This window comes from Vitis vinifera, chromosome 14, assembly GCF_030704535.1.
Source record: "Vitis vinifera cultivar Pinot Noir 40024 chromosome 14, ASM3070453v1".
NCBI lineage: Eukaryota > Viridiplantae > Streptophyta > Magnoliopsida > Vitales > Vitaceae > Vitis > Vitis vinifera.
The window spans coordinates 4,859,213-4,886,625 of record NC_081818.1 but is presented as its reverse complement, the minus strand read 5'-3'; the positions used below and the strand labels follow the sequence as shown (position 1 = coordinate 4,886,625).

The 27,413-nt window shown below is 38.1% G+C and overlaps 1 protein-coding gene across 1 annotated transcript; it reads left to right on the top strand.

Moving 5' to 3' along the window:
- The first annotated feature begins 183 nt into the window (after nt 1–183).
- Nucleotides 184–24,909, top strand: LOC104881436 (FRIGIDA-like protein 1). Its single transcript, XM_010661698.3, has 4 exons — nt 184–1,232; nt 21,015–21,617; nt 23,487–23,653; nt 23,747–24,909. Exons 1-4 carry the CDS (start codon nt 377–379, stop codon nt 24,674–24,676), a joined length of 2,556 nt encoding a protein of 851 aa, XP_010660000.1. The 5' UTR covers nt 184–376; the 3' UTR covers nt 24,677–24,909.
- Nucleotides 24,910–27,413: the final 2,504 nt, after the last annotated feature.

Below are 27,413 nucleotides of genomic sequence, written 5' to 3'. Positions count from 1 at the left end.
TCTAGTAACTGTAGTAAAAAGGCTGATTTATTTTAATTAAATACTTTAATTAAAATCTAAAGATTTGAAAATTTGAAATTTATCATAATAACTTTAAATACATAATCCTACGGCTATGACTGCCTCAACGTTTCAAATCTAATAATGATGATGAATTTTCGGCCGTATATTTCCTCAACGCACCTAAAGTTTCATTAATTTCCCGCTATTGGCAACAGTTGTTTCTCTCCCCCTCCCTCTCCCTCTCTCTCAACAGTCAATATCTAGGGTTTTGAATTCTGATACTGGTTAGGGTTCTCAATTCTATACCCTTTCAAGGTTTTAGGGTTTAGGGTTTATTCTGCAATTGATTTTCTAGGGTTTCACATCATAATCAATGTCTGCACTCGATCAAATATCCTCAAAACTCCAATTCGCTGAATCTAAGAAACACGACCTCAAGAAAGCGTTCGAAGACCTTCAATCCCACTCTTCTTCTTTAGCATCGCTCACTCTTCAATGGGAGGATCTCCAAACCCACTTCGATTTAGTCCAATCCTCAATTGAACTCCAATTCGAACGCCTCAAATCCAAGGAAATACAACTTCGTTCACTCGAAATCGCCCTCGATAGACGCGCTAAAGAACTCGAATTAAAAGAATGGCAATTGAATCGGCCCATTGTTCCATCGGGAGTTAAGTCCGAGCCATTAGAGGATGTTCCCGTAAATAATGGAATTGATCGGTTTTCCTCGAATGCTAATCTTCGGTTCTGTGTGACAATGGATGGGAGGAACTTGCAGTTATTTTTGAATGAGAATGCGGACAATCATGGGAGGATGGGAAACGAGGTTTTTGCGGCGCTACGGATGTCAGCAGATCCAGCAAAGCTGGTTTTGGATGCGATGGAAGGGTTTTATCCGCCCCATTTGAAGAATGGGGTTGTGGAGTTTGAAGGGGCTGTTGTGAGGAGGAGTTGTGTGCTTTTGCTGGAGCAGTTGACGAGGGTTGGGCCACCCATTAGGCCACAGGTGAGAGAAGAGGCAGCGAGATTGGCCCACGAGTGGAAGGCCAAGATGGGAGTGGAGGTGGGGGATTCTTTGGAGGTTCTAGGGTTTCTGTGGCTTTTGGGTGCTTATAGATTGACTTCTGATTTTGATAAGAACGAAATTTTGAAACTTTTTGAGAATGTTGTTCAGCATAGACAGGCTAATGAGTTGGCTCGTGCCTTAGGTTTGACAGACAGTAGCGCTGGTGAGTTTTCTGAAACTTAAGCCTTTTGTACCCCTCTTTTTCTATTGTCAATAGCTGATTGTACAGTACTCTCTCTCTCTCTCTCATTAGAGTTTTATTCTATTCAGTATATTACAAGCTGCTTGCTTGTTGCGGGTTTCATTTTGTTAATAAGAAAAACATGTCAGTCGTTTTTGTTACTTATTTCTCAAGTCCCAGATTGGCCTTTTTCTATAATCTGTCGTACTATTGAATTGGCTGTGGTGGTAACTTCAGAGCAATGAAAGGCTAATGCTTAGGAGATCCTCAAAAATGGAAACACCATTGATAAAAACTATCTTCTGCTAATAAAATGATCTACTGTAACCTTTTGATTGCCTAAAAGGACTTTTTGACTGTTCAAGTATCTTACATAATGTCAGAGCTGCTTTCTTATGCCTATTCCAAGACCATTTGGAAGGAGAGAAGTAGGCTTTTGAAAATACTGAAAAAGTTGATCAAGTACTCAAACAATCATTTATGTATAATTTTTTAGAGTGGGTTAAGGTGTGTATAGGAGATTGTTCCTTGTCCATGTTGGGCTTTATTGATTAGTTAAGCTTAATGTAGTGGGTGGGAGTTGCTTATTGTGTATCCCTCCACTTGGTATGTCCTTTTGTGCCTTTGTATAACGGTATACACTTTAGTGCACTCTTTTTTATTCCCTCTTTTGGGAAGGAGTTTGGAAAAGAATTTTGGTCATGGATTGATTTAAAAGGAGAAGATAGACTTTGGTGAATAAATGTTTAATCGTAAAGGTGAGGAAGAATCTATTGAGCGCACTTTCCTTTATTGTGCTAAAGCAAAAATTCTATGACAACTGGAATAAAGAGGTGTTTCAGAATGTCAAAACTAATAAATTTTTAGCCTTAAATCAGATTGGTTTTTAGGGTGCCAAGGAAAGGGAAACTGGTCTTTTAGTAGAGTGGGTTAAGGTGTGTATAGGAGATTGTTCCTTGTCCATGTTGGGCTTTATTGATTAGTTAAGCTTAATGTAGTGGGTGGGAGTTGCTTATTGTGTATCCCTCCACTTGGTATGTCCTTTTGTGCCTTTGTATAACGGTATACACTTTAGTGCACTCTTTTTTATTCCCTCTTTTGGGAAGGAGTTTGGAAAAGAATTTTGGTCATGGATTGATTTAAAAGGAGAAGATAGACTTTGGTGAATAAATGTTTAATCGTAAAGGTGAGGAAGAATCTATTGAGCGCACTTTCCTTTATTGTGCTAAAGCAAAAATTCTATGACAACTGGAATAAAGAGGTGTTTCAGAATGTCAAAACTAATAAATTTTTAGCCTTAAATCAGATTGGTTTTTAGGGTGCCAAGGAAAGGGAAACTGGTCTTTTAGTAGAGGAGACTAAGGCCAGAAGGGAGGTAGTCATTTCCTTTAGGAAGTTGGGTAGCAATGGAATAAGTCTCTTGGAGGCAAAAATCAAGAGAATGATGGTTCAGAGAGAGAGAGAGAGAGAGAGAGGGAGAAGAACAAAGTTCTTGTATAAGATGACTAACACTTGTAGGAAAAACTATTAGACTAAAATAAGGGTGAATGGAGCAATAAGAGGATGTCCAGATGCTTGGGCCAGATTGTGAGCCCAGGCCCATCATGTTAAAAGGGTGGGTAATGGGCCGCGAGGAAAGGCCTTTCCTTATAAAGGGGTCGATCGCGGGCTGTGAAGGGAGGCCCAACATGGGTTTTGAACCAGTGTTGGGGGGGTTAAAAGAAAATAGGGCTTTTCCTTGTGCCGAGGTCGGGGGGATGGAGATTAGGGCTTCGTTGGAAGCTTCGGGTGGCCAAGTTAAGGAGGACGGGGGGATCGCTTGCTTTTTAGGAGGAGATTGGAGGGATTCCGAGTATCAAATGGAGAAGGCGAGAGCGCGAATGACTGAAGAAGCGCTGTCGGCTGAAGCATCCAGGTACAAGCCCGTTATCGATGTTCTTGGGGGGGATAGGGTCCATTTCTCTTCTTCTACTCTTTCTGGGTGCGATCGGGCTATGGTGGTGGGGGGTGGTAGGGGTCCGGTAGTTATTGACGAAGGCGTTGGGTATCAAGCCCCTTTGCGTGCGTTGTTGACTGATGGTAGTCCATGGGAAACGGGTACAGAGGGGGGAAAGAACAGGGGATTCACATCAAAGGAGAGAGAGGATCTGGAGGAAGAAGAGGACCAGGGCAGCGGTTGGGATGACAGCAGCTTGGCTAAGTTCAGCAAGACTTTGGGATTCTCGACAGTTGGGGTTGAAGGGGAAATTCTTAAATTACTGTTAAGGCTGAAATCAAGGAGGGATCAAGGTAAGAAGAAAGGTATTTCAGGGATGACTAGGTTTGATAGGGAAGTGAAAAAATTGGAATGGTCGATTAACTATGAAGGAGAGAGTAGGAAGAAAGGCTCGGATAGAAGAAACGGGGACAGAGCTCTGTGTCTTAAATGAAGATTAAAATCCTATCTTGGAATGTCCGGGGGGTGAATGACAGAAATAAGAGGAGTTCAATTAAGGCCTTAATCAGATCCCAAAAAGTGGATTTGGTATGCTTGCAGGAGACTAAAATGTCTCAGATGACTCTAGGGGTGGTGAGAAGTCTTGGAGTGGGGAGATTTTTAGATTGGGGAGTTCTTAATGCGAGAGGGGCAGCTGGTGGGGTGTTGGTTTTTTGGGACAGAAGAGTGCTGGAGTTGGAAGGGATGGAGGTGGGTCTTTTCTCAGTCTCCTGCCGGTTTAAGAACTGTGAAGATGGTTTTAATTGGATTTTTTCAGGAGTGTATGGCCCTACTGTAAAGAGATATAGAGAGCTGTTTTGGGAAGAGCTAGGGGCTATCCGCGGCCTCTGGAGCGATCCTTGGTGTATCGGAGGTGACTTCAATTTAATCAGATTTCCAAATGAGAGCAGAAGAGGGGGAAGGTTGTCTTCTTCAATGAGAAGATTTTCGGAAGTGATTGATGACTTGGATTTGAGGGATCTTCCCCTTTAGGGGGGTCCATTCACGTGGAGTGGAGGGCTGAACAATCAAGCTATGACCAGGTTAGACCGTTTTTTGGTGTCGGAGGATTGGGAGAGTCACTTTAAGGGGGCGGTGCAGTGCACTCTTCCTAGGCCTGTGTCCGACCACTTCCCTATTCTATTGGATGGGGGAGGGGTGAGAAGAGGTCCTGCTCCTTTCCGTTTTGAAAATATGTGGCTTAAGGAGGAGGGATTTAAGGATCTGTTGAAGGGTTGGTGGCAGGGTCTAAGCTTTAATGGCTCGTTTAGCTTCATCCTTGCTGAGAAGCTGAAGGCCTTGAAGGCGATTCTAAAGTTGTGGAATAAGGATGTTTTTGGGCAGGTGGATGTCAATAAGAAAGTGGCCCTGGACAAGGTGAATTTCTGGGATGGTCAGGAGAAGATTCGCCCCTTATCTCTGGAGGAATTGGAAGCTAGAAAGGTAGCAAAGGGGGATTTCGAAAAATGGGCTCTAATGGAGGAGGTTTCTTGGAGACAAAAATCAAGAGAAGTTTGGCTAAGGGAGGGGGATAGAAACACAGGTTTTTTTCATAAAATGGCTAACTCCCATAGAAGGAGAAACTGCCTGTCCAAGATTAAAGTTGACGGAGTTTGGTTAACAGAGGAGCAGGAGATAAAGAGGGGTGTGGTTAGAGCTTTCAAGGACCAGTTGACTGACCCGGGGGGCTGGCACCCTTCAATGGAAGGTCTGGACTTTAATAGAATTGGTGATGAGGATGCAGCTAGGCTGGAGGAGATTTTTTCAGAGGAAGAGGTCCTCAAGGCTCTTTCAGACCTGAACGGGGACAAGGCTCCGGGTCCAGATGGTTTCCCCATTAGGTTTTGGCAATTTTACTGGGATGTTGCCAAAGAAGAGATTATGGGCTTTTTGTTAGACTTTCATGAGCGCGGCAGATTCGTTAGGAGCCTAAATGCGACCTTCCTGGTTCTAATCCCAAAAAAACCTAGTGCCGAGGACCTTAGAGACTTCAGACCGATCAGTTTGGTGGGCGGTTTGTATAAACTATTGGCAAAAGTGTTAGCCAACAGACTTAAGAAGGTAGTGGGCAAAGTGGTGTCTTCAGCTCAAAACGCCTTTGTTGAAGGAAGACAGATTCTTGATGCTGCCCTTATTGCCAATGAGGCAATAGATTCTCTGTTGAAACGAAACGAGAGTGGGGTGTTATGTAAATTGGATTTAGAGAAGGCATATGATCACATAAACTGGAATTTTCTGCTTTTTGTATTGCAAAACATGGGATTTGGGGAGAAGTGGATTGGGTGGATATCCTGGTGCATATCTATAGCAACGTTCTCAGTATTGATCAATGGCACCCCGGAAGGCTACTTCAACAGCTCAAGGGGGCTGCGTCAGGGGGACCCCCTATCCCCTTACCTTTTTGTGATAGGAATGGAGGCCCTTAGCAGGCTGATCAATAGAGCAGTGGGGGGAGGGTTCCTATCAGGCTGTAGGGTTGATGGAAGGGGTGGGAATGGGGCTTTAGTCTCTCATTTGCTGTTTGACGACGACACGTTAGTGTTTTGTGAAGCTTCAGAAGATCAGATGGTCCACTTAAGCTGGTTGTTGATGTGGTTTGAAGCCATATCAGGTTTGAGAATCAATTTGGACAAAAGCGAAATTTTACCGGTTGGTAGAGTGGAGAATTTGGAGAATTTGGCTCTTGAGGCTGGCTATAAAGTGGGTAGGCTACCTTCTTCTTATTTGGGGATCCCTTTGGGGGCGAACCACAAGTCTGTGGCTGTTTGGGATGGGGTGGAAGAGAGATTTCGGAAACGGTTGGCCTTATGGAAGAGGCAATTTATTTTCAAAGGAGGGAGAATTACTCTAATTCGGAGTACATTGTCAAGTATGCCTATATACTTGATGTCTTTACTTCGAATGCCAAGAGTGGTTTGTCTAAGGTTGGAGAAAATTCAAAGGGATTTCTTGTGGGGAGGGGGTGCTTTGGAGAGGAAGCCTCACTTAGTTAATTGGGATACCGTTTGCATGGATAAAAGGAAGGGGGGTCTGGGAGTTAGACGCCTTTCCATACTTAATAGGGCCCTTCTTTGCAAGTGGAATTGGCGTTTTGCGATTGAAAGGGAGAATTTGTGGAGGCATGTCATTAGTAGGAAGTTCGGGGAGGAAGAAGGGGGTTGGAGTTCTAGAGATGTTAGGGAGAGTTATGGAGTAGGATTTTGGAAGGAAATAAGGAAGGAAGGTGCCCTTATGCAAAAAAAAGTCGCTTTTCTAGTGGGGAATGGTAGAAGGGTAAAATTTTGGAAAGATTTATGGTGGGGGAACGTCCCCTTATGCAATTCTTTTCCCTCCTTGTATGCTTTTGCTTCCTCTAAGGAGGCTTGGGTAGAGGAGTTTTGGGACACTTCGGGAGTGGAAGGGGTTTGGAGTGCTAGATTTTCTAGGCCCTTCAATGATTGGGAGGTGGAGGAGGTGGAGAGGCTTCTTTTGACAATCCGAGGTGCAAGGCTTAGTCCTCTTATGGAAGATAGTATGATGTGGAAAGTGACTTCGAATGGGAGTTTTTCAGTTAGATCACTCTATAATGATCTATCTTCAAGAAGAGCTGGTCTTTTCCCTCATGGTTTGATATGGAACCCTAGTGTGCCTTCCAAAGTGTGTTTCTTTGCTTGGGAGGCTTCTTGGGGTAAGGTGCTTACTATGGATCAGTTTAAAAAGAGGGGGTGGGCTGTTGCTAACAGATGTTTTCTGTGCTGTGAGGAAGAGGAGTCAATTGATCATATTCTTATACATTGCTCCAAGGCAAGAGATTTATGGGATTTATTGTTCGCCCTTTTTGGAGTGTGTTGGGTCCTTCCATCTTCGGCTAGAGAGACCCTTGTTGAATGGAGGGGCTTTATGTTGGGCAAGAAGCATAGTAAGGTGTGGAAGGCAGCCCCGTTGTGCCTCTTTTGGGCGGTTTGGATGGAAAGAAACAAGATTGCTTTCGATAATGAGGACTTTTCGGTTCATAGGCTGAAAAATTCTTTTGTTTGTAATCTTTGGGTGTGGACAAAATCAATTGTAAATGAAGGTCCTCTCTCTTTACCTAGTTTTCTTGATTGGCTAGGCGCTAGATAAGGGTCGGGTTTGTTTTTTCTTTTCCCTTGGGTGTGCCTTTAGGGCCCTTTTGTATACTCCCTGTATGCTTTTGGGTATTCCTCTTGGTGCACTTTTCTAATATATTTCTGCTTTTGCCTATCAAAAAAAGATTTAAAGGAGGGGGTGACCAATGCTTTTCATAGCTCTCCTTCTCAGTTGGAGAAGTGAAGGTTGAGTATTGATGGGATGACCTTTAAATCTTTGGGTAGAGAAGTTTTAGGGTTCTCAGACACCACTTTCTTTGTGGTGGAGGTGGTCTATGCAACCCTTTCTAGCTCGTGTGGAGATAAAGCTCTTAGGTTGGATGGATTCTTTATGGCTTTTTGGCAATTTTGTTGAGATTTCATGAAAAATGAGGACATAACATTTTCTGGGGAGTTTATGTGCTAGGTTCTTCTGAAAGAAGCTTAAATTCCATGTTCATAGTGTTAGTTCCAGAGAAAGGGATGCAGAAGATTTATAGCACTTCAGACCAATAAGTTTGGTTAGGGTCTTCTTGGGCTAGGGAATGGTTTGCTTCTACTAGCTTCTAACAAAACTCTTGACTAATAGACTTATTGTGGGAAAAGTGGTTTTGGCTTTTTAACCTGCATTTGTTGAGGGTTGTCAAAGTTTGTATATGGTTCTTATAGCAAATGAAGCCATTGCTTTAAACTTGAAAAACTCCACTACTAGAGTATTTGTGAGTTGGATATCAAGAAGGCATGTGATCATCTCTTAGGGTTTTTTGTGGACAGTTTTAGAAAAAAATGAGATTTGGTCTTGAGTGAATTGAATGGATTAAATGGTGCATTTCTACAAGGGATTGCAGGGTGTCATGGGGAGGAGGAGGGGGGTTGGGGCTCAAGAGGGGGTGAAGGAAGGTTGTGGGGTGGGTTTATGCAAGACAATCAAATGTGGGTAGGAGACTTTTAGTAGTAAAACTAGTTTTAGGGTGGGTAATGGGCAAAGAGTGAAATTTTGGAAGGATGAATAGTGTGGTGACTTACCACTTGGAGAGTTTTTTCCTAATTTGTTTCTCTAGCCATCACCAGAGATGCATGTGTGTTGAGGTTTGGGAGCAAAAAGGGAAGGGGGGTGGGGGGTAGATCCATGATTAGGAGCTTGATGGGGTGAAAACATTTTTTAAGGGATTGTGAGGTTAGACACTTTGTAAGGCATAAAGGATAAAATGTTGTGGTTGAATAGGGTGTGGCCCAATGGTAAGGGCAAGTGTTGGGATGTGTGGTAGAGGCTCACAGTCTTGAGTTTAATTCCTACCATTAGGAATCCTTAGATTACCTGATGCTGGTTGTGATGAGTGCAGTTAACACCCTGAGGTTTAGGTCCCTCTAGGGAGTTCGAAGGACTTTGCTGTGAATGGTTCCTTGGTTATTAAAAAAGAAAAAATATTGTGGTTGAATGGTTTCTTGAAAGGTTCATGTCCTCCTTATTTTGCACACACGTCACCATCCATCCTTGGCATGAGACTTTGGTCATTGTCTTTCAGGCCTATTTTTTTGTTAAAAAATTTCTTTTTAGCCTTGTTCAACCTTTTAGATCTTACTCATTTCCTCTAGCAAAATTCATTTGGAAATCTAAAGCCCCATCTAAGGTTAAGGCCTTTGCATGGCTAGTGAGCTACAAGGTCAATCCTAATCACTTGCCATAGGCGAGAAGATTGTACAAAGCCCTTAGCCCTGACCGTTGCACTATGTGTGTGGGGAGTGGGGAATTGATTGAATATCTTTTCCCATGTTGCTCTATGGCTTTGAGGTTATGGCACAAGCTCTTCAAACCAAGGTTTTCAAAGGCATTTTTCAGGCACGCCTCAAGGTGAGGCATGGCAAAAAATCCTTGAGGCATTAAAGAAAAAGGGGAAGTCTAGAAAGACGTATGCCTTTGGCAGCAAAGCGTGACAGAGGTGCACTTTGGTTGCACCTTTTACGTATTTGGATTGAGGCGTACGCTTTCATGGGTCTTCGTGAAAAAGGTGGCCATGTTTAAAAGAAAAAAAATTGAAGAGTATTTCAATATGGCGGAGAAGAAATTTGAAGAAAACCTTAAACCTAACTTTGTGACGATCATTGCTTCTCATTTCGGAGGCACCCCATCACTTTGACGATAGTCTTGTCTCGACTTCTTTCCTTTCTCCTTTCTATTTTTTGCTTTCTTCTTTTTTCTTTCTTTTGAGTCTAGTCCACACCTTCTCCACCACGACTTGTTTTTTGTTTTTGTTTTTTTACTTTATTTTTTGTCAAACCTGAGATATTTTTTTGTTTTCATCACCTATTTTTGTTTTATTGGTTTTTTTTTTTTTTATTGTTTTTAGTTTGACTCGGACCATTTCCTACGGTTACCTCCACTTAGTGTGTAGTTTCCCTTTCTCACCTTTCGCATTTTTTTTTTCCTAGATTGTGGGGATGGGCGGCCTTTTAAGGGAGTTCAAGTGATTGCTAGTGGCCCTTTTAGTCGGGTCCAAGTTGAGGCCTAAGATTCTAAAGGCTTCTAGAGGCTCTCCCCCTTCTCAAGCCCAATTAGAAATTGGTTGTCATTTAGGGGCCATTTCAAGATTGGGCCACTCGCTCTCTTTAGGTACGACAAAAATAGGGGGCCCAAGACCAGCTCAAAGCGTCTTAAGGCTTCTCAAAGCATCTCATCATCCCACCATGGATGGTAGATTAGAAAAGTGGAGTAGGGACATGGTTTAAAGTCGCGGTCTTAGTCATTGACTTGGGAGGACCTGAGGCACATTAGTTTCAGTATCTTATATCGGTATCGAATGATACTCAAAATATATATAATTAAATATGCTTTTATAAAATTGTAAGTTTAATTATATTTAATATTATTTAAATAAATATACAAATATGTTTATTAGTCTTTAATATTAAAAATTCTTTTATTTAATATCTTAATGTTAAATTTAATTAATTATAAAATTTTTCAATTGTTAATATTGATATAAGTAATTGTTAATTTTTTTTAGTAATATGTTATTTAACAAAATTTAATTTATACAACTTATTTAATTGTCTTAAAAAAGTTAATTATTTATTTAAAATATAATTAAATTAAATTCTTATAAATTATATTTATATTTCCATTTATCTTATTATATTCATTACCCATGGTATAAATACCATTGCCCATTATATAAATAGCCAAACACCCATGAGTAAACCCATTACCTCATTACCCGAGACTCATTTCTTAATCCTCTCCATCATTTTCTTCTTTTTTGAACCTGTTTTTTTTTTCTCTGCGATTGGGTGAATGAGAATAAAACCATCCTTCCCATCCCCTTCTTTTCTTTCAAATCCATTTTTTTTCTTTCTCTGCAAATGGGTAAATGGGAATAAAACCATCCTCCTCGTCCTCTTTTTCTCTTTCAAACCCATTTTTTTTCTTTCTTTAATTTTTTTTTTTATCAGAAACAAACATATGTATTAATTAAGAATAAATAAAACATGAGAAGGATGAGAAATCCTCCTTATGAAATACAAACCTGATAAAAAAGATTTAAATAAACCTCCTCTATGCAAGGGGCTATACAAAACGTACAAAAAAGCCTATACAAGTGTTAACAACTCCTGGCCTTATAGACTTTACCCTAAGGTGTGCAAATTGAAAACCAACTAATCTGAATTACACTTAAAGGATAGGGTTTAAACATGTCTGTTTAGTAAGCCCAAAAAGAAGCAAAGAATGAAACGCATCGCACATCATCTCTGACGCCTTCTAAGTGTCCTAAAAAATCTTAGCATTCCTCTCTCTCGACACCATCCACAACAAATAGAGACACACAATCCTTCAAAAAGTCTTGCCTCTAAGAGACACGCGACCCACAACAAAGAGAAATGCATTTTTTTTTTCTTTTCAACTGGGTGAATGAGAATAAAATCATCCTCCATGTCCTCTTCTTCTTTTTCGAACCCATTTTTTTCTTTCTCTGCAATTGGGTGAATGAGAATAAAACCATTTCTGATTGATCCTTTTTAAGGCTCAAGTTCTAGATTGCTTGTCATTACGAATTGATCTAAACCATCTTCGAGTCAAACTTGGATATTGGTTTCGTAGCGGGCTTGTATCCGCCTTGGCTGAGTCGTACCAGTCTTGGTTGATACTTTGAACCTTGAGTGGGGGTAAAGCTTTTGGTGAGGCAATGGAGAGTTAAGCGAGGCAATTGGAGTCTTTTCTGATGACCTCTCATCTTACATTCAGCGATGAGGCATTGTTGGCGGGAGAGTCTGAATAAGAAGCTCATCAAGTTAGCCTGAGGTGTTGCGACCTTGTTTCCAACTCTTTTCTGGTTTGCTTCTCTTTGATTTCAAAGGAGGGAGCACCTTCAGCCAACACCATTTTTTCTTTTGAAGCAGAAGGGTTTTCTGATAAGTTTTCGACTCCAGTTTGTCTGTTGAGGGGAGGGTTTTCTTCTTTAGCTTCTTCCAACTCCAAAGACAAGGGTATTCCTGATGGGAGAACCAAATGCTCGGTTCCTTGGAGGGAGCAAGACATGGGTTTTTTAGCAAAGGGCAAAGGTGATAATAGGCCTCCTCTGCATATGATTTGCGGTGAGGGCCTGGTTTAAGGATTTCTCAGAGATTCAGCTAGAGGATACCAAGACAACAAACCTATAAGTGTGTAATGAGGAGGGGGATTCAGGTTTTGGGAGTCCTAGTAGGTGGGAGTTCTAGTAGGGGGCCATCGGCAATAGAGAGCCTTTCCGACCCTTCTTATCAAATTTTTCTCTTTTAGCAAGTTTGTGGGATTGCCAGTTGATGGGCATGAAAAGTAAATTGCGTCCTTGTTGAGCAAGTTGGAAAATAGAAAGGGATGCAGATTTCCGGCTGTGAAGAGGAAGCCATCCTCCACACCCCTTTTTGTTGGGGAGCTCTGAAATTTGGAATGCTTGATCAATTACTGCAATTTAAACAAAAAAGATAGGAGTCGGAGTAGGGGGGGTGATGGTCTATTAGCGACCTTGTAAGGTGTGTGTTGGGTTTAAAATTTCCTAGGGGGTAAAAGATGTGGTTTTAGAAAGGGCAAGGAAGAGGGGTTGTGGTAGTTTCTCCTAAGGGTTGCCATGTTTAGGCCTTTTTGTTTTGATAGCTTTAGGATAAAGCCTGTACTTTGGGGGCTTGGTTTGTGGTTTCTCTTTCCTTCTACTTTGGGGGTCTGGTTTGTGTTTTCTTTTTCCTTTTGTGTGTATTAGGTTGCTACTTGTATACTCCATGTGTACTTTGTGTGCCTTTTCTTAGCGCTTTTAATATATTTGCTCTGTTTACCTATACAAAAAATATTCTTTTTTTTTTCCTAGTACAAAATTGTAATATTATATAAATAATTAGTTCTCTATATTTGTATTAAATTATTAATAATAAGCTATGCTAATATTTAATTTTGTAATTCATTTCAAATTCTTTACATATCCTATATACTTGAAATTTTAGTTTTTAATTTTATTTTTATATATTTAATTATATTTTATATATTTATTAATTATAAAAATTAAAGTCTCAAAAGGCTTACGTCTTAACGCTTCAAGTCTCGCCTTATGCTTTCACTAATGTTTTCGAAATCGGCTGGTCATTGAATCGAACTGATTCATGGTTTACTAGTCGAACTGATGGTTGGATCATGGTTGAACCAGTGATGTCATAAATATATAATTTATATATTATTAAAATTAAAAATATTTATAGAAATATTTAAATATATATAAAGAAATTAAAAATCACTAATATTTATTTTTTCATATTTAATATTATTAAATTAAATACATAGATGTATTAATATTTTAACATTTTATTAAGTAAAATATATATAATATTTAAATGTGAAGATTTTTTATTGAAAGTTATTTAATTTTACCTATATACATATACATTTAAAGTTATATATCATTATATCTTATATTATATTATTTACGTTTTATTATTATAAAAATTTTGAAAGAAATCTTGTTATTTCATTTAATGTTTTGTGAGTTTAAGCATGAAGTCCAAACAGTGGAGTGGTGTTACCCTTGTTTTATAACCTTTAAGTCATTTGATCAATTCTCCATGCTTCATTGCATTTTATGAATTTGTAAGTCACTCTCCCATCAGTCCCACATCAGAATTTGATGGAAATAATATAGGCCTCATAAATGTTGTTCGCCCAGTGCACTGTGTAGCCACAAGAGGTCCTAGTGCCATTGATAGTAAGCCCAACCCAATAATAGAGGCCCGTTTCGTTAAAAAAAAAAAAAAAAAGTTTCTCTAGGAGAGGGAGATCTAGGCCCAAATCGGCAAACCAGTTTAGCGGTTTGACAGTTGATCTATCTGGTTTGATGGCGGTTCGATAGCCTGCCTGGCTCAAATGATGACCGAGATCGGATTAGGTTTCGGTTGACAGTTTGACTGGTTGAACCAGCTGGTCCGGTCTAGTTTTAAAAACAATGGCTTTCGTGTTTAAAAACTTTGCTTCAAACTACCTAGACTTGATTAAGTTCCTCCTAAGAGCATAGGTGATATGATAACTATGTCCTTTAAGAGTTTAGGGTGTACAACCAAAGCCAAAAAATAAATTGCTTGCCCCACTTTGATTTAGATAGTATGGAAGGAAAGAAATATATGGGTTTTTGAGGATAGGTAGAGAAGTACAAAATCCATATGGGACCTAATTTATTTATTTATTTATTTTTTTGGGCCCCAACAACTACAACTTTCAAAGGGGGACTCCTCTCAATGTAATTAAGCTCAATTAGAATTTTGTGTGTAAATCATAAGGGTCAAAATAGTTAAGCTTCAATCTATAGAGAGTAGACTAGCCTTCTTATGTATATTTCTTTTGGCAATATATTAAGGTACATGTCTTGTTTTGTACTTTAAGGAATTTATCCACTTGCTCTATTTGGCAAGATTTTTGTATCTTTGGGTGGGATTCCTCATCCTTCACATGCACTTTCAATTCTTTATTAGTGAATTATTTTTGATAAAAAAAGTGGTAAATTTTTAATTAATTCTCTCAACTCTTCTTTGTCTAATGGAAGAATGGTGACTTTCCCTTCAAGTATGGTTTGGAATCCTTGAAGTTGGGCCAACTCAAAAGGAGGAGATGGAAGATTCCAAATAGATACTATTTGTGTAAAGGAGAATAAAGTGAATGATACCCTTCTCAACAAGAAATGCCCTTTTGAGTTGACATGGATCCTTTGGTGTGAAAACGAGGAAGATAGTTTGGTAAGCAAATCTTTTGTGCTTATTTTGGACCATTTGGAAGGAAAAGAATATGTGAACTTTTAAAAATTTTGAAAAAAGAGATCAAGCAATCAAATAATCTATTTTGTATGATATTTTGGAGTGAATTAGAGTGCATACAAGAGATTCCTTAATGTCCATGGTGGATTTCATTGATTAGTTGAGCTTTGAGTAGTGAGAGAGAGTTGTTTTTTGTGTCTCACCCAGCTTTGTCCAGCCTTTTGGCACCTTTGTGTATGTCATGTATGCTTTTGCGTGCCCTTTTGTTAGACATTTTGATATATTTGATCTTTTTCATATCGAAAAAAACATTTAAAAATTAATAATTATGACATAAAAGTAACAAAGAGAAAATGATTAAGTTTTTATTTTTTATTTTTTAAAAAGAAATTGACGAAGTTAGGTAATTAAAAATTAATTAATCATTACTCATTGACACTAATTGGGTTGGAAACAGAGTGGTAACTTAAAAAAGTTTAACATAGATGTTACACATTTGAACTTGGGTTAGGTTGACTTGAAAGCACTTCAAGTTCTCTAAAATGTTCACTTGAGTTTGTTTATTATGGTGGAGATGGGTATGTTAATAGGTCCAAGTTGGAACTTTTCATCCATAGTTCAAATAAATCTTGTGTTAGGTTTGGGGCTTAGAAAGAAAAAAAGGGTGGTTAAGGATTTTCTTGACAAGGAAGTTACTAATATATTGATGTTTTAGGACACAAAACGGAAGATTATTGATTGGAGGTTTGGGGGTAGTGTGTGAATAATCAGGAATAAGGAGTGGGCTTTCCTTCCAACTTGTGGGGCTTCAAGAGGGGTATTGATAATATGGGACTCAAGCAAGTATAGTTGCTTGGAATTGGTGGTAGGCTCATTCTTAGTCATAGTCAAGCTAGTTTTAGATGGGAAAGGGGACCTATGTCATAAGGAGAATTTAAGAGAATTTGGGGGGCTCTACACTAACCTCTAAGAAGGCTTACCAAGGTTGATCTCTGGCCATAATCCCATTTTCTTAGACGCCAACCCTTTCAATTGGGGTCTAAGCCCTTTTAGGTTCGAAAACATGTAGCTATTTCACTTAGAATTCAAAGAAAATTTAGTTTACGATGAAATGAGTTTCAAGGAGAAGGGTGGGAAGGTTATATGTTCATGAAAATATTGTAATATGTCAAATTAAAATTGAAAGAATGGAAGAAGACATCTTTTAGAGATTTAAAAGAGAGACAAAGGAAAATCTTGAAAGACATAGTCAACATTGACACTTGTGAATAAAAAGGAAGTCTCCTGAGCTTTCAACTCTTAAGGCAATTAGGAAAGGGGAACCAAAGGATCTATAGTTAAGGGAAGAGGTGCATTGGAGAAAAAAATTAAGGGTTGGATGGGTAAAAGAATGGGACTATAATAAGTACTTCCATAGGGTAGCAAAGTGAAAGAGAAATAAGAAGTTCATCAAATCCTTGGTATATGAAGAAGGGGTCACTCTAGATAACCTTCAAAGCATGTTGAATGTGATATTGTGACTTTTTAGAAATTTTTATTCTAAATCCCCTAAAGATTCTTGGAGGTTAAAAAAGTTGGATTGGTCTCCCATTTCGGAAGTGAGTGTTGTTTGGTTGGACAACTCCTTTATTGAAGAAGTTAGCAAAACTATCTTTCAATTAGATAAAGAAAGGCACTAGGGTTTGATGGTTTCACCAATGTTTTAAGAGTGTTGGGATGTGGTTAAAGAGAATTTACTAAGAGTGTTCGTGGAGTTTCACAATCGTGGGGTAATAAACCAAAGTACCAATGCTATCTTTATTGCCCTAGTGCTGAAGAGGAGTCAGATAAACAAAATTTGGAACTTTAGACTGATCAACTTGGTTGCATGTCTATATAAGATCATAGCCAAAGTCTTATTAGGTTGTATTCAAGAATACCTTCATGAAACCATTCACTTTTCTCAGGGAGCTTTTGTTGAGGAGGGGTGACAAATTTTAGCTGTAGTATTGATAGCCAATGAATTTATGGATGAGAAGAGACGATTAGTAGAGGAGGGATTAGTGTTCAAGATTGATTTAAAAAGGATTATGATCATATGAAGTGGGACTTTCTGGATCAAGCATTAGAAAGGAAGAGTCTTAGCACTAGATGGAGATTGTGGATGGGGGGTTGTTTGTCTTCAACAAATTTTGTGGTCTCAATGAACGGTAGTGCCAAAGGATGGTTTAAAGCGACTAGAGGTCTTAGGCAAGGAAATCCTCTTTCTTCTTTCCTCTCTACTGTAGTAGTTGATGTCTTTAGTAGGATGATGTTGGGAGTAGAGAGGAGCGGTCTCTTGGAAGGTTTCCTAGTAGGGAGGAGTAGAGTTAGGGTGACCTACCTGTGTTTTGTAGATGATAACATCTTTTCTTCTAGAGTTGGCATGGAAGATTTGCAAAACTTTAAGCTAATCTTGTTGGTATTTGGGTGCATTTCAGGACTTAAGATCAATCTAGATAAAAGCACTTTATTTGGTATTAACATGAGTTAGGATCAAATTGCTAAAATTGGCTTTGATGTTTGAATGTAAAGTTTTTGAGTGGCCTTTAACTTGTTTGGGTCTCACTTTAGGGGGAACTTAAAGGCTAAGGGCTTATTTGAGAACATTTTGAAGACAGTTCTCAAACAATAGTTTTTGAGAACAATTTTCAATAACATTTTTGTGATATTTTTTAGAATAAAAGTTTGTTTAAGAACTTGGAATGTTCTTAACTTATTTTGTATGTTTCAAATATTTTTTAAAAATAAATTTTATATTTAGTGCTTTATTTTCAAGCATTCTCCATGTTTGTACAATTATTTTCAAAATAGCCCCTAGAAAACAAGTGAAAATAATTAAAAACAATTAAAATATGTTATAAAAAAACATTATGTTTTGATAGGTAGGGCTTCTTGGTAGGGCTTTGGGAGGAGGAAGTCGTCTACTTAAAATGTTGTTGACAGATTGTTCTCTATTAGAGTTCCCATAGAACATTGAGGAATGCCCTTTCTATGAAGACATCATTACTAGTTTTGGGGAGTCGGACTCTTCCAAGGTGATGTTAAGTAGCTGCTTCACGGGGGAAGTGCATCCTTCAGAGAGTCTCTTTGATAAGTTGGCTAGGTTCAATGGCTTTTTAGGAATGCCAGTGGTGGGTTTCGAAAATGAGATCCTATCTCTATTGAGGAAGATGGATGCAAGGAGAGGGCATGGAGGCAAAGTGGGGGGAGGGGGGGTGGGTGGAAAAGGAAGCCTAAAGCATTGTCCTGTTTCAACAGGGAGATCCAAAAATTAGAGTGCTTGGTTAATTACAATAGGTCTCCCATGTTTGCTAGGGGCAAGGAGAGGAGCAATGGGGACCAAGCTATCGTTCAATAAGGAGTTTAAGATGCATAAGTAATTGGTAAGCTATGCAAGGGGCTTGAGAATGGTTGGGTAAAATTGTTTTTCTAGGGTGTTAGGTGTTGTGTATGGATTGTTTTCTTTGTTGTTCTCTTTGTTTTCTATTGTGGCGCATTTTGTATGCTACATGTGTATGTTGTTGCGTCCTTTGGACTTTTAATATATTATCGTTTTTTACCTATCAAAAAAAGAAAAAAAGAAAACACTTTGTTTTCATATCAATTCTTAAAAACTTGTTTTAGGAACAATTGATAGCCAAATGTGTTTTCTTGTTTTTTTGTTCTCAAAAACAAAAAATTGTTCTTGAGAATAGTTACCAAACACAACTTAATGTTTTTTGGAATCCAATGATGGATGAATTTCATAGAGATTGGACATATGGAAAAAAACATAAACGTCTTTGGGTAGATGATAAACCTAATTTGGTCTCACCTATCTCATATTCCTAGTTACTTTTTATGTATATGATGTCATCAATAGTGACCACAAAGATTGAGAACATATAAGGGGATTTCCTTTGGTCAAGGGTTAGGAGGGAAAGAGGAACCATCTCATTAGTTAGGAATCGCGTATGCAAGCCTAAGTTGGGAGGGGATTTGGGGTTAGGGAGGATATCCTTGAGAAATAGAGCACTCTTAGGGAAATGGCTTTGGAAGTGTCCTAGGGATAGTGATGCTCTTTGGCATAAGGTAATATTAAGTATCTATAGGACACATCCCAACGGTTAAGATACCAACATTCTAGTCAGATGGTCACATGCCCCTAGGAGACCATTGCATATGTTTTTTAGGATTTCTTAGGTCTTACCCATTTTGTGGTGGGAGATGGGGCAAGGATTCGCTTTTGGGAAGACTTGTGGGGCAATCAACCTTTGTCCCTCAATTTCCAAATCTTTTTAGAGTTGTGATAGTTAGAAATGCTTTGATTTCATCTATTATTGACACCTCTTTTCCTTCTTGGAACCTTAGCTTTCGTCATAATCTCACCGATGTGGAGATAGAGGACTTGGAAAAAGTCCTCTCTTTCTCTCATGTGCTCTTGATACTATCTATCCCTGACATGAGAGATTGATTATTATCTCCTTTTGGCATATTTGCTGTAAAATCTTTTCTTTCAATTCTGTTCAATCTACTAGCTCTTGTTCTTTTCTCTTGAACAAAACTCATTTGACAATCTAAAGCTCCATCTAAGGTCAAGGCTTTTGCGTGGCTAGTGGCTAAGAAGAAGGTCAATACAAATGACTTGTTACAAGTGAGAAGATCTCATCACAAAGTTTTTAATTGTGACTGTTGCATTATATGTATGAGTGGGAATTGATTGATCATCTCTTTTATGTTGTTTGACAACTTTGGCGCTTTGACATGGATTATTCGGATTAGTTAGGTTAGATTAGGTCCCTCCTAGGAATATATGTAACAAGATAACCATTTCTTTTAGAGGTTTGGGAAGTACGGGAAGAAACAAGACTCTTTAACAAATTGCATGCTTCACATTGATTTGGATAGCATGACAGGAAAGAAATGCAAACATTTTTAGGATAAGTGGAGAAGTTTAGAAACAATGTGAGACTTACACTTTTATTCCCCTTTTTGGGTTTCAACAACTTAAGCTTTCAAGGACACTTCTCTCTTTGTTATTCAGCTCATTTGGAATTTGGTGTTTAAATAAAGGGTTAAAAAGGCAAATCATGGAGCAAAGGTTGTCTTTTTTGTAGGTGTATTAATCCCTAAAGAAAGCATAACCACATTTCTTTTGTATGGTTTTGGGTGGTATATTGGAGATATCGTATCTATCTGTTCTTTTGATCAGAGTCTGTATTTTGGGAAGGATTTCTACCTATCAAAAATAAAAAATAAAAAATTGGGAAGGATTTCTCATCCTTCACATGTGCTTCAAATTCCAAAGTAATGAATTTTTGTTTTTGCTAAAAAAAAAAAAGAATTTGCCGCAGTTTTTAGAGTCACTGTAATTTTAGTACCCATATTGAGCCACCTGACTTTATAGGTTTTGACAATGGCAATTGAGCTTCAGATGCAAAGAAATATTGAGAGCCATAGTTCTCCAAACATTTGGTTTCTTTTGTGGGAAAATTTTTGCCTCCATGATTTGTGGTTAGCATTGTTTTAACCATTTTAAGCTGTGTAAATAGATTTTCTTCCTCTGTCTAGTGCAGATCTACTAATCTTCTTTTGATTAGACTTCATATCACATATAGTATACTTTTTAGAATAGTTGCTCAGCATAATTAGTACTTATTATTTCAGTGCAATGAAATAGTTGTTTATGATAAAAAAAATTCTCTCATACTTCCCATATATTTCACTAAGCATCTTGTATTGCATAGATCGTGATTTTCTATCCATTCATTGCCATAGATCCCTCATCTAGCAACAAATTATTTTAGTATGGTTTTGGAGCTCATGGGGCTGAAATTTGTACATAAATGTTGGAATATGAATAGATCGGAATCTGAAGATGCTTCATTACTTTCAATTTGGTTAGGAATGACAACTCCTTTGTCAATTCAAATTATTTCTTAGTGGCTGAATTTGGTTGTCTTTTTTCTGAAACTTACAATAGTCAGGTAGCAACTCTTAAGTTCCATTGCAATTCTTGTGTGTCGTGCTGTAGTTCTTCCACAGATTGCAATGATCTGCTCATTGTCTTGTCTTGGTTCCCCTCATTACTTTTGTTTGTATTATCTAAATGTATGCTTTTTGTTAATCGAGATTATATTTTTATGAATCAGTTTTAATTTTTTAACATAACTGTTAGTGAATTTGTACATTAAATTTAGGATGCTTTTGCATGTTTTCTGGGATTGGTTTTTATGGTCTTGGGCATTGAGTGAGATTGGGCAAATACCTCAAGTGTCTGGTCCTATGATACATATGAAAAGGAAATCCCCTTGCTAGTTGATACATGTTAAAGTAATTTCCCCTTGCTATAAACTTTTTTGGTCTATGGGTATATATTGATGCTAGAAATTTACATGTAACACATCTATTGCTTATTGATTGTTTCATGTTCCACTTGTTTAGGGACCGGCATCCTTCTTTCCCAAGTAATGACTAATCAATCTCCATCCAAACGCTTGGAATTGAAAAATGCAATTGCTTCTTCATCTGTGAGACCCTGTCCTGAGCTTAAACTTTTGTGCATCAATATGGATGGAAAAGGTTTGTGGTCGTTTCTGAATGAGCATGTGAAGGAGCATGATTCAATTCGTTGCGAAGTTTATTATGCTCTTCAATTTGCACCAGATCCGGCAGAACTTGTTGTGGATGTATTGCAGGTTTTTGATGCTCCCAGATCAGAGCTAAATAAGGGATTCAAGATGGGTGTTATTAGAAAGAGTTGCATTCTTCTGTTAGAGCAGTTATTTAGAATCTCACCACCAATTAAACCTCATGTAAAAGAAGCGGCAATGAAGCTTGCAGTTGATTGGAAAGAGAAATTTGTAAAGAAGTATGAGGTTCCACAGAAGTTTTTAGGTTTTTATCTGCTTTTAGCTATATATGGATTGGCCTCTTCTTTTGATCCAGATGAACTTCTAGGACTTTTGATGAATATGGATCATAGTAAGAAGCTTAGGGTGACCCCTGATTTATGCTTGGCCCTTGGTTTGGCAGATAAGATTCCTAGTAAGTGCTCTCTCTCTCTCTCCCTCCCTCCCTCCCTCTCTCTCACACACACACATCACTTTGCTGATTCAGTGCTCTGTACTTTAAGTACCGCCCATTTAATACTAAAGCTACATTTTGGGAAAACTGAAATTTCATAATTTTATAACTTAATTAGTTTCCACTAATTCATTTGCATGCCTTTCAGTTTCCATTATTTATTTAAAAAATATTTTTAGCACCAATTGTTTTTGTCTTGTTTCCAGTGAATTGGTATGTTTGTCAGTACCAATATTACAATCTTTGACATAATACTTGAAGGCTATTTTTGATGAGATGTAGGATGGTAGAATCTCTCACAGGAAGCATTTCCAGAGTGGCCCTGTTTTGGGGATCCGATGGTGTGCAAATAATATATAGAAGGCTTGATGGGTGGAAAAAGGCCTTCTTGTGATTAGGAGGTTGGAAATCTAGCGCACATCTCAACCCAGTACTTTCCTATTATCAAGATCCTGATGGGAATTGCAGATAGGAATGAGAATGTTTGCGGAGGAATGAGAACCTTTGAAGGAGGTTTCTTTGTCAGAGGGCTGTTGAGACCTTTTGATTTGGTGGAGTATAGTTTGTACACCAAAGCCATTAAGGCTAGGCCTAGGGGGGTATTTATATGAAGAATAGTCTCTTGATGGTTGGTGGTTGTGGTGGTTCCATAGGTAGCAGAATTCCCTATGGCATCAGATTATTAAAACATTTTTGTTTTGCATGGTTATGTGTAGGATGCGTACTTTTTTGGTTGGGACTTAGCTTTGATGTCCCTAGAAGCAATAGCTGAGGACTGTTAGAACTTAATTTGTTGTACATGTTTTTGCATCGGGGAGGGCTCATTAGTCCACTTTTAGGAAGATTTGTGGTGGAAGAATAAGCTCCCCAGCCAACAATTTGTCTCCTTCATATCCTATTGAGATTGAGAGATTCCCCCATATCTATCATAGTTTATTCTCTTTATCTCATAACTATTCTATCTTGTTTTTTCATTTTATTTTCCATAGAAACTTGAAGGATCCTGAAATAGATGCTATTTTTCCTTTTCCTTTGTTAGAATTTTTTTTTCATCAATCTCTGATAGTAGAGATGCTGGACCTTTGACTCCAGTGGCCTTTTCTCATCCAAGTCCTGTCCCCCCCACCATTGTTTTCCTGCTCTTTACGAATCTGATTCACTGACACAATTCCCTAAGCCCCAGTTCAAAGGCTCCTTTGGAAGTTAGGGCCTTCATATGGTTGGTGGTTAATAAGAAATTTAATTACTCATGAATTTGTTTCAGCTCTCTGTAAATGCCTTGGCCTTGATAATTGCTTTCTTGATATGAGGAGTAATGAGTTGCCCAACCGTTTCTTCCTCCATTTACTGTTTGTTTTGGAGGCTTGGCAGAGCTGTGAAGGTTGTTCGATTGGGACTGGTATTTTGTGGGTTGCTTCTTGAGGCATTTGTCATCTCTTTCCTAGGATTTAGGAAGAGCCTTGGAGTGGCCCTGCAGAGAGGGATCATCTTGCTTTATTAGGGGTTATCTGGCTAGAGAGGAATGCTATGATCTTTTAGGACAACTGGAGAATGGTAGAAGATTCTAGGGAGAAACTTGTTACTTCTCTATTCTTTGAATGTGTCGTTATGGAGTTCTAGTTCCTTTCAGCGTTCTTTGGCTAGACTAGTGATTGTGTTAGCCATTTCTTATTTTATTTCTTGTGCTCTCTTCTGGAAGGATTTCTTATCCTTCGTTGTAAAGAAACTTATATACGTAATACATTCATTTATGTATGAAATTAGTTCATTTTCTGGGTCTCCTTTGGTGCATATTGATGAAAACTGAAATTTATGTTGCACATGTGACAGATTATATCCAAGATCTCATAGAAAGGAATCTGCTGAGTGATGCTATTCAATATATTCATGTATTTGAGTTGGTTGACAAGTTTCCACCAGTATCCATCTTGAAATCCTACTTAAATGATTCAAAGTGGAGAGTATTCAAGAAGGAAAAGAACCCACATTTGAGAGAGGTAAATTTGGATGACCCTTTGTTACAGTGTCCACTCTAGTCATCTGACACCTGGTGGTGATCCTTTCTGTGTTTTCATTTTACTTGTTCACAGGACGATGTCATGAACAAAGAATTAACTGCTCTGAGAGATGTAATCAGCTGCATTACAGAACACCACCTTGAGTCTGAATACCCACCGGAGGACCTAGAAAAACGCATTGAGCAGCTGAAAAAGAAGGCAGACAAAAAAAAATTCCTTGAGCAGCAGACAAAGAAGAAGGCAGACAAAAAATGTCGTCGAGCCGTTGTTCCCAAACCTCAACCGCCTCAGCAGAGCATTCCTCCTCAACTGCCAAAGCAGAGTGCCCCTGAACCTCAACCGCCACAGCATAGCGCTCCTGAACCTCAACCATCACAGCAGAATGCCCCTGAATCTCAACTGCCACAGCAGAGTGTCCCTGAACCTCAACTGCCAAATCAAAACGTCCTCACACCTCAACGTTCACAGGAGATTGCCCTCACACCACAACTGCCGGGGGAGAGTGGCCCCAAATCTCAACCACCACAGCAGAGCATCTTCAAACCTCAACCTCAACCTCATTCTCAACCATCACAGCTGATTGCCCTCAAACCTCAACTGTCACAGATCACTGTCATACCTCAACGGCCCCAGCAGAGTATCCCCAAACCTCAACCACCACAACAGAGTGGGAATAAGCGTCCCTGGACGGCTATGTCAGCAGAAGCTGCCCCGCCCACTTATTTTGTTGCTTCTCCCACTGCTCACTCTATACAACCGCCTCTCCAGCGGCCGGTAGGCTATTTTATCAATCAAGCTGCACCATACTTGAGCATGTCTGCGGGACATTATAGAACTCCAGATAGGCCCTATGGACTTTCAGGCTTGCCTCTTGGAAGCCCTCACAGTGTTGCTGTTAATGGGCTCAGTAGGCCATATGGTCCGGTTGGAAACCTCCCTGGTATGGGTGTTGCAAACCCCAATGGATTCGTCCATTATTACCCCAGGGATGCACTCAGGTAACTGGGGGATGTAGGGTTGGTTTTTCTCAGTTCCATTGAATCTTTCTATCGATCATACAGTCTTTGGACTGTAATCAACCCATTTTTCTGAAACTAATCTTCTATAGGACCAATTTTACTGTATAGTGCTTCCAAAGCTACAATAGGGCCCCCATTTACTATAAAGCACTAGTAACTTGTCCATATTGATGTACATTTTTATTTACTCAAATATCATACCCTCTCAATTTTTGACTCTGGAGAGTGCTGATGGATTATAGGATGATGCTCTACTAGGAAGACTGTTATTCTATCCCTGGTTACCTTGTGAGGGTGAGAGCCAGAGCAGTTGAAGGTTAATGACATCTCTCTCTGTTGAAGGACTTAATTTGTGGCGATCTTATTGAGCTTCCACCCATGATTTCATTAATGTTATAATGATGAATATTTTCTCCTCATTAATCACCCACATCCCCTGGGTCCTGAATTGAGTTCAAATTATGTTTTTGACTTCCAATGCTTGGTGGAAGAAGTCTTCTCTTTTCATGGCACTTAACAGTTACAAAAGCACAAGAGACATATCTTCTACAGATTTATTTTTAGAAAGCTTAATGGTGATGGCATTTTCAAGGTCAATAGTAATCGAATGGATAATATATCAAACCCACGATTTCAGTCTTTCATATGTAACAAAAACTGATACTTCTGGGTAAAATTTTTCATTGGGTTATTAGCGACCACGTTTATATATAGCCCCCAGAAAGTGCTCCTCGGGACCATGGAGAAACACTCGACCCAACCCAAGTTGTGAGTTTGCAAGTCCTTAGCCACTATATGCCACTTGGATGCGACCATAGTGCAAGGATATAAACAGATGAAACAAGATATAAATAATGAGAAAAAAAGAATTGTATATGTGCCACCGCCTTGATTGGTGGTGCCTTTTCCCATAGGCAATAATGTTTAAGCCCGTTATTTTTCTATACAGACCCCGTTCTTTTTCCAACTTGTGAGAGGAAAAAAGGTAGGTGTCGTGTCAGAAAGCACTCGTGAGATGGACCGGTGAGCTGTGATCTTGAACAACTTGATGTTCTAACATGCGTTGCGTTGGAAAATTCAAGTGACAACTATGCTTTAGGGTTAGGTAAAGCAAATAATGCATCTATGTTCTACGTATCTAAGCATAATTCATATTAAAGATATGAATTATGAAATATATATATATATATATATATATATATATATATATATATATTAACTCTTACTCTTTTACTCTTCCTTTGATCTGTAAATGTCACATTTATTTCATGTTTTTAATTTATTTTTTAAAAGTATTTTTAATTTTTATATTTTATAATTGCATAAGTTAAATTTTAAGTGAAAACAAATATTTTTTATAATTTAAATTTATTTTTAGTTTTTTTTTCATTTTCCTATTTTATTTTATTATTAATAATATAACATTTTAATAATGTTATTGAAAATAATTAATAAAAATTTTATTAAAATTTAATATTAATAATAATATTTTTAAAAGGTAATTTTCATATATTTGAAAGAGGACAATAACTGTTTTTTTTTATTTATATATATTTTTTTTGCATATATTTTAGAATTTTCATATGATATATATTGTTATTATATAAAATAAAAAATCATACTGAAATTATTTTAAAAATAATTTTAATATTTTCATTTTAAAAAAGAATTTAAAGTTATATATTGCAGTGGGGATACATCACTTTCCAAGAAACAAGACAACCATCCACCAACCGCTGTATCATTTTCACTAAACATCAGGCTGCTACACTTCCTTAATCAGCGGTGAATTTGCCTGCAACTTGCAGCTCATGCGAATCTCAATGTGGGTCCTCCATTTGTTTTTGTTAGAACAGCTTCCATTGAGTCTCTGCACCTATCCTTTTTTTATTATCGTTTTCTGAACCCTTGGTTGTTTTCGGAAAACAGGATTTGGCTCAGGATTGCCCATTTTTTATTCCAGGGTTTCCCTGAATTTGAAAGTTATCACTTAATAGGTTTCCACATTAAGGCTCAATCCAATTAAGTCCATAGCGTCTACCAATTTCGCCATATCCCCCCTTATTTTGTTTTGAGATTTGAATCTTTTTGTGATGCCGCTCCCCTTTTCCTTTCATTTATGTTTATATTGGAACCTTTGAATTCATTAGATACCGATTCCTAAAAAGTCCTTCCTCCTTTTTTTCTTGCCTATCTTCTTTCATCTCATCTCTCTTGGGGACCATATTTGTATTTGGTCCAATCAGAAATGATTCTATCATTTCTGTATCTGCAATTCAATATACATGAGATATATACCACACATATATGCTTCCTTTCTTCTCATCTTTCTCATACAATTTGAGAATGCTCGAATGGTCAATTCTTTTTTTTTTTTTTTGTCGTAGCTTCCACCTTTCCAAATGAAAGCAAAGGAATGTCTCATCATGATCTGAATTGCATTTATCTGGATTGCATCTTCCTATTTCATATTTCATTTTTCTTATCCTTTCCTTAGTCCTTAGAGCAGACCCTCTATAACTAAAATGGGAATTCATTAATAATTATTTAATGATCACTAAGTATTAATATATTTAAAAAATTATATTATAGAATTATAATGTATATGTATATTAGAATAATAAGATTCTAATCTAATAATTAGATAGAGAATTTCTATCTTATATAGAAAAGTATATGATATATGATATGTAATCATATCCTACATGTAATAATATTAT

Bases quoted from the DNA above. Each gene is read 5' to 3' on its own strand.
- LOC104881436 (XM_010661698.3), top strand. From the start codon at position 377: ATGTCTGCACTCGATCAAATATCCTCAAAACTCCAATTCGCTGAATCT. The intron at 1,233-21,014 runs GTGAGTTTTCTG...CCACTTGTTTAG, and splicing joins TTTGACAGACAGTAGCGCTG to GGACCGGCATCCTTCTTTCC. The intron at 21,618-23,486 runs GTAAGTGCTCTC...CACATGTGACAG, and splicing joins TTTGGCAGATAAGATTCCTA to ATTATATCCAAGATCTCATA.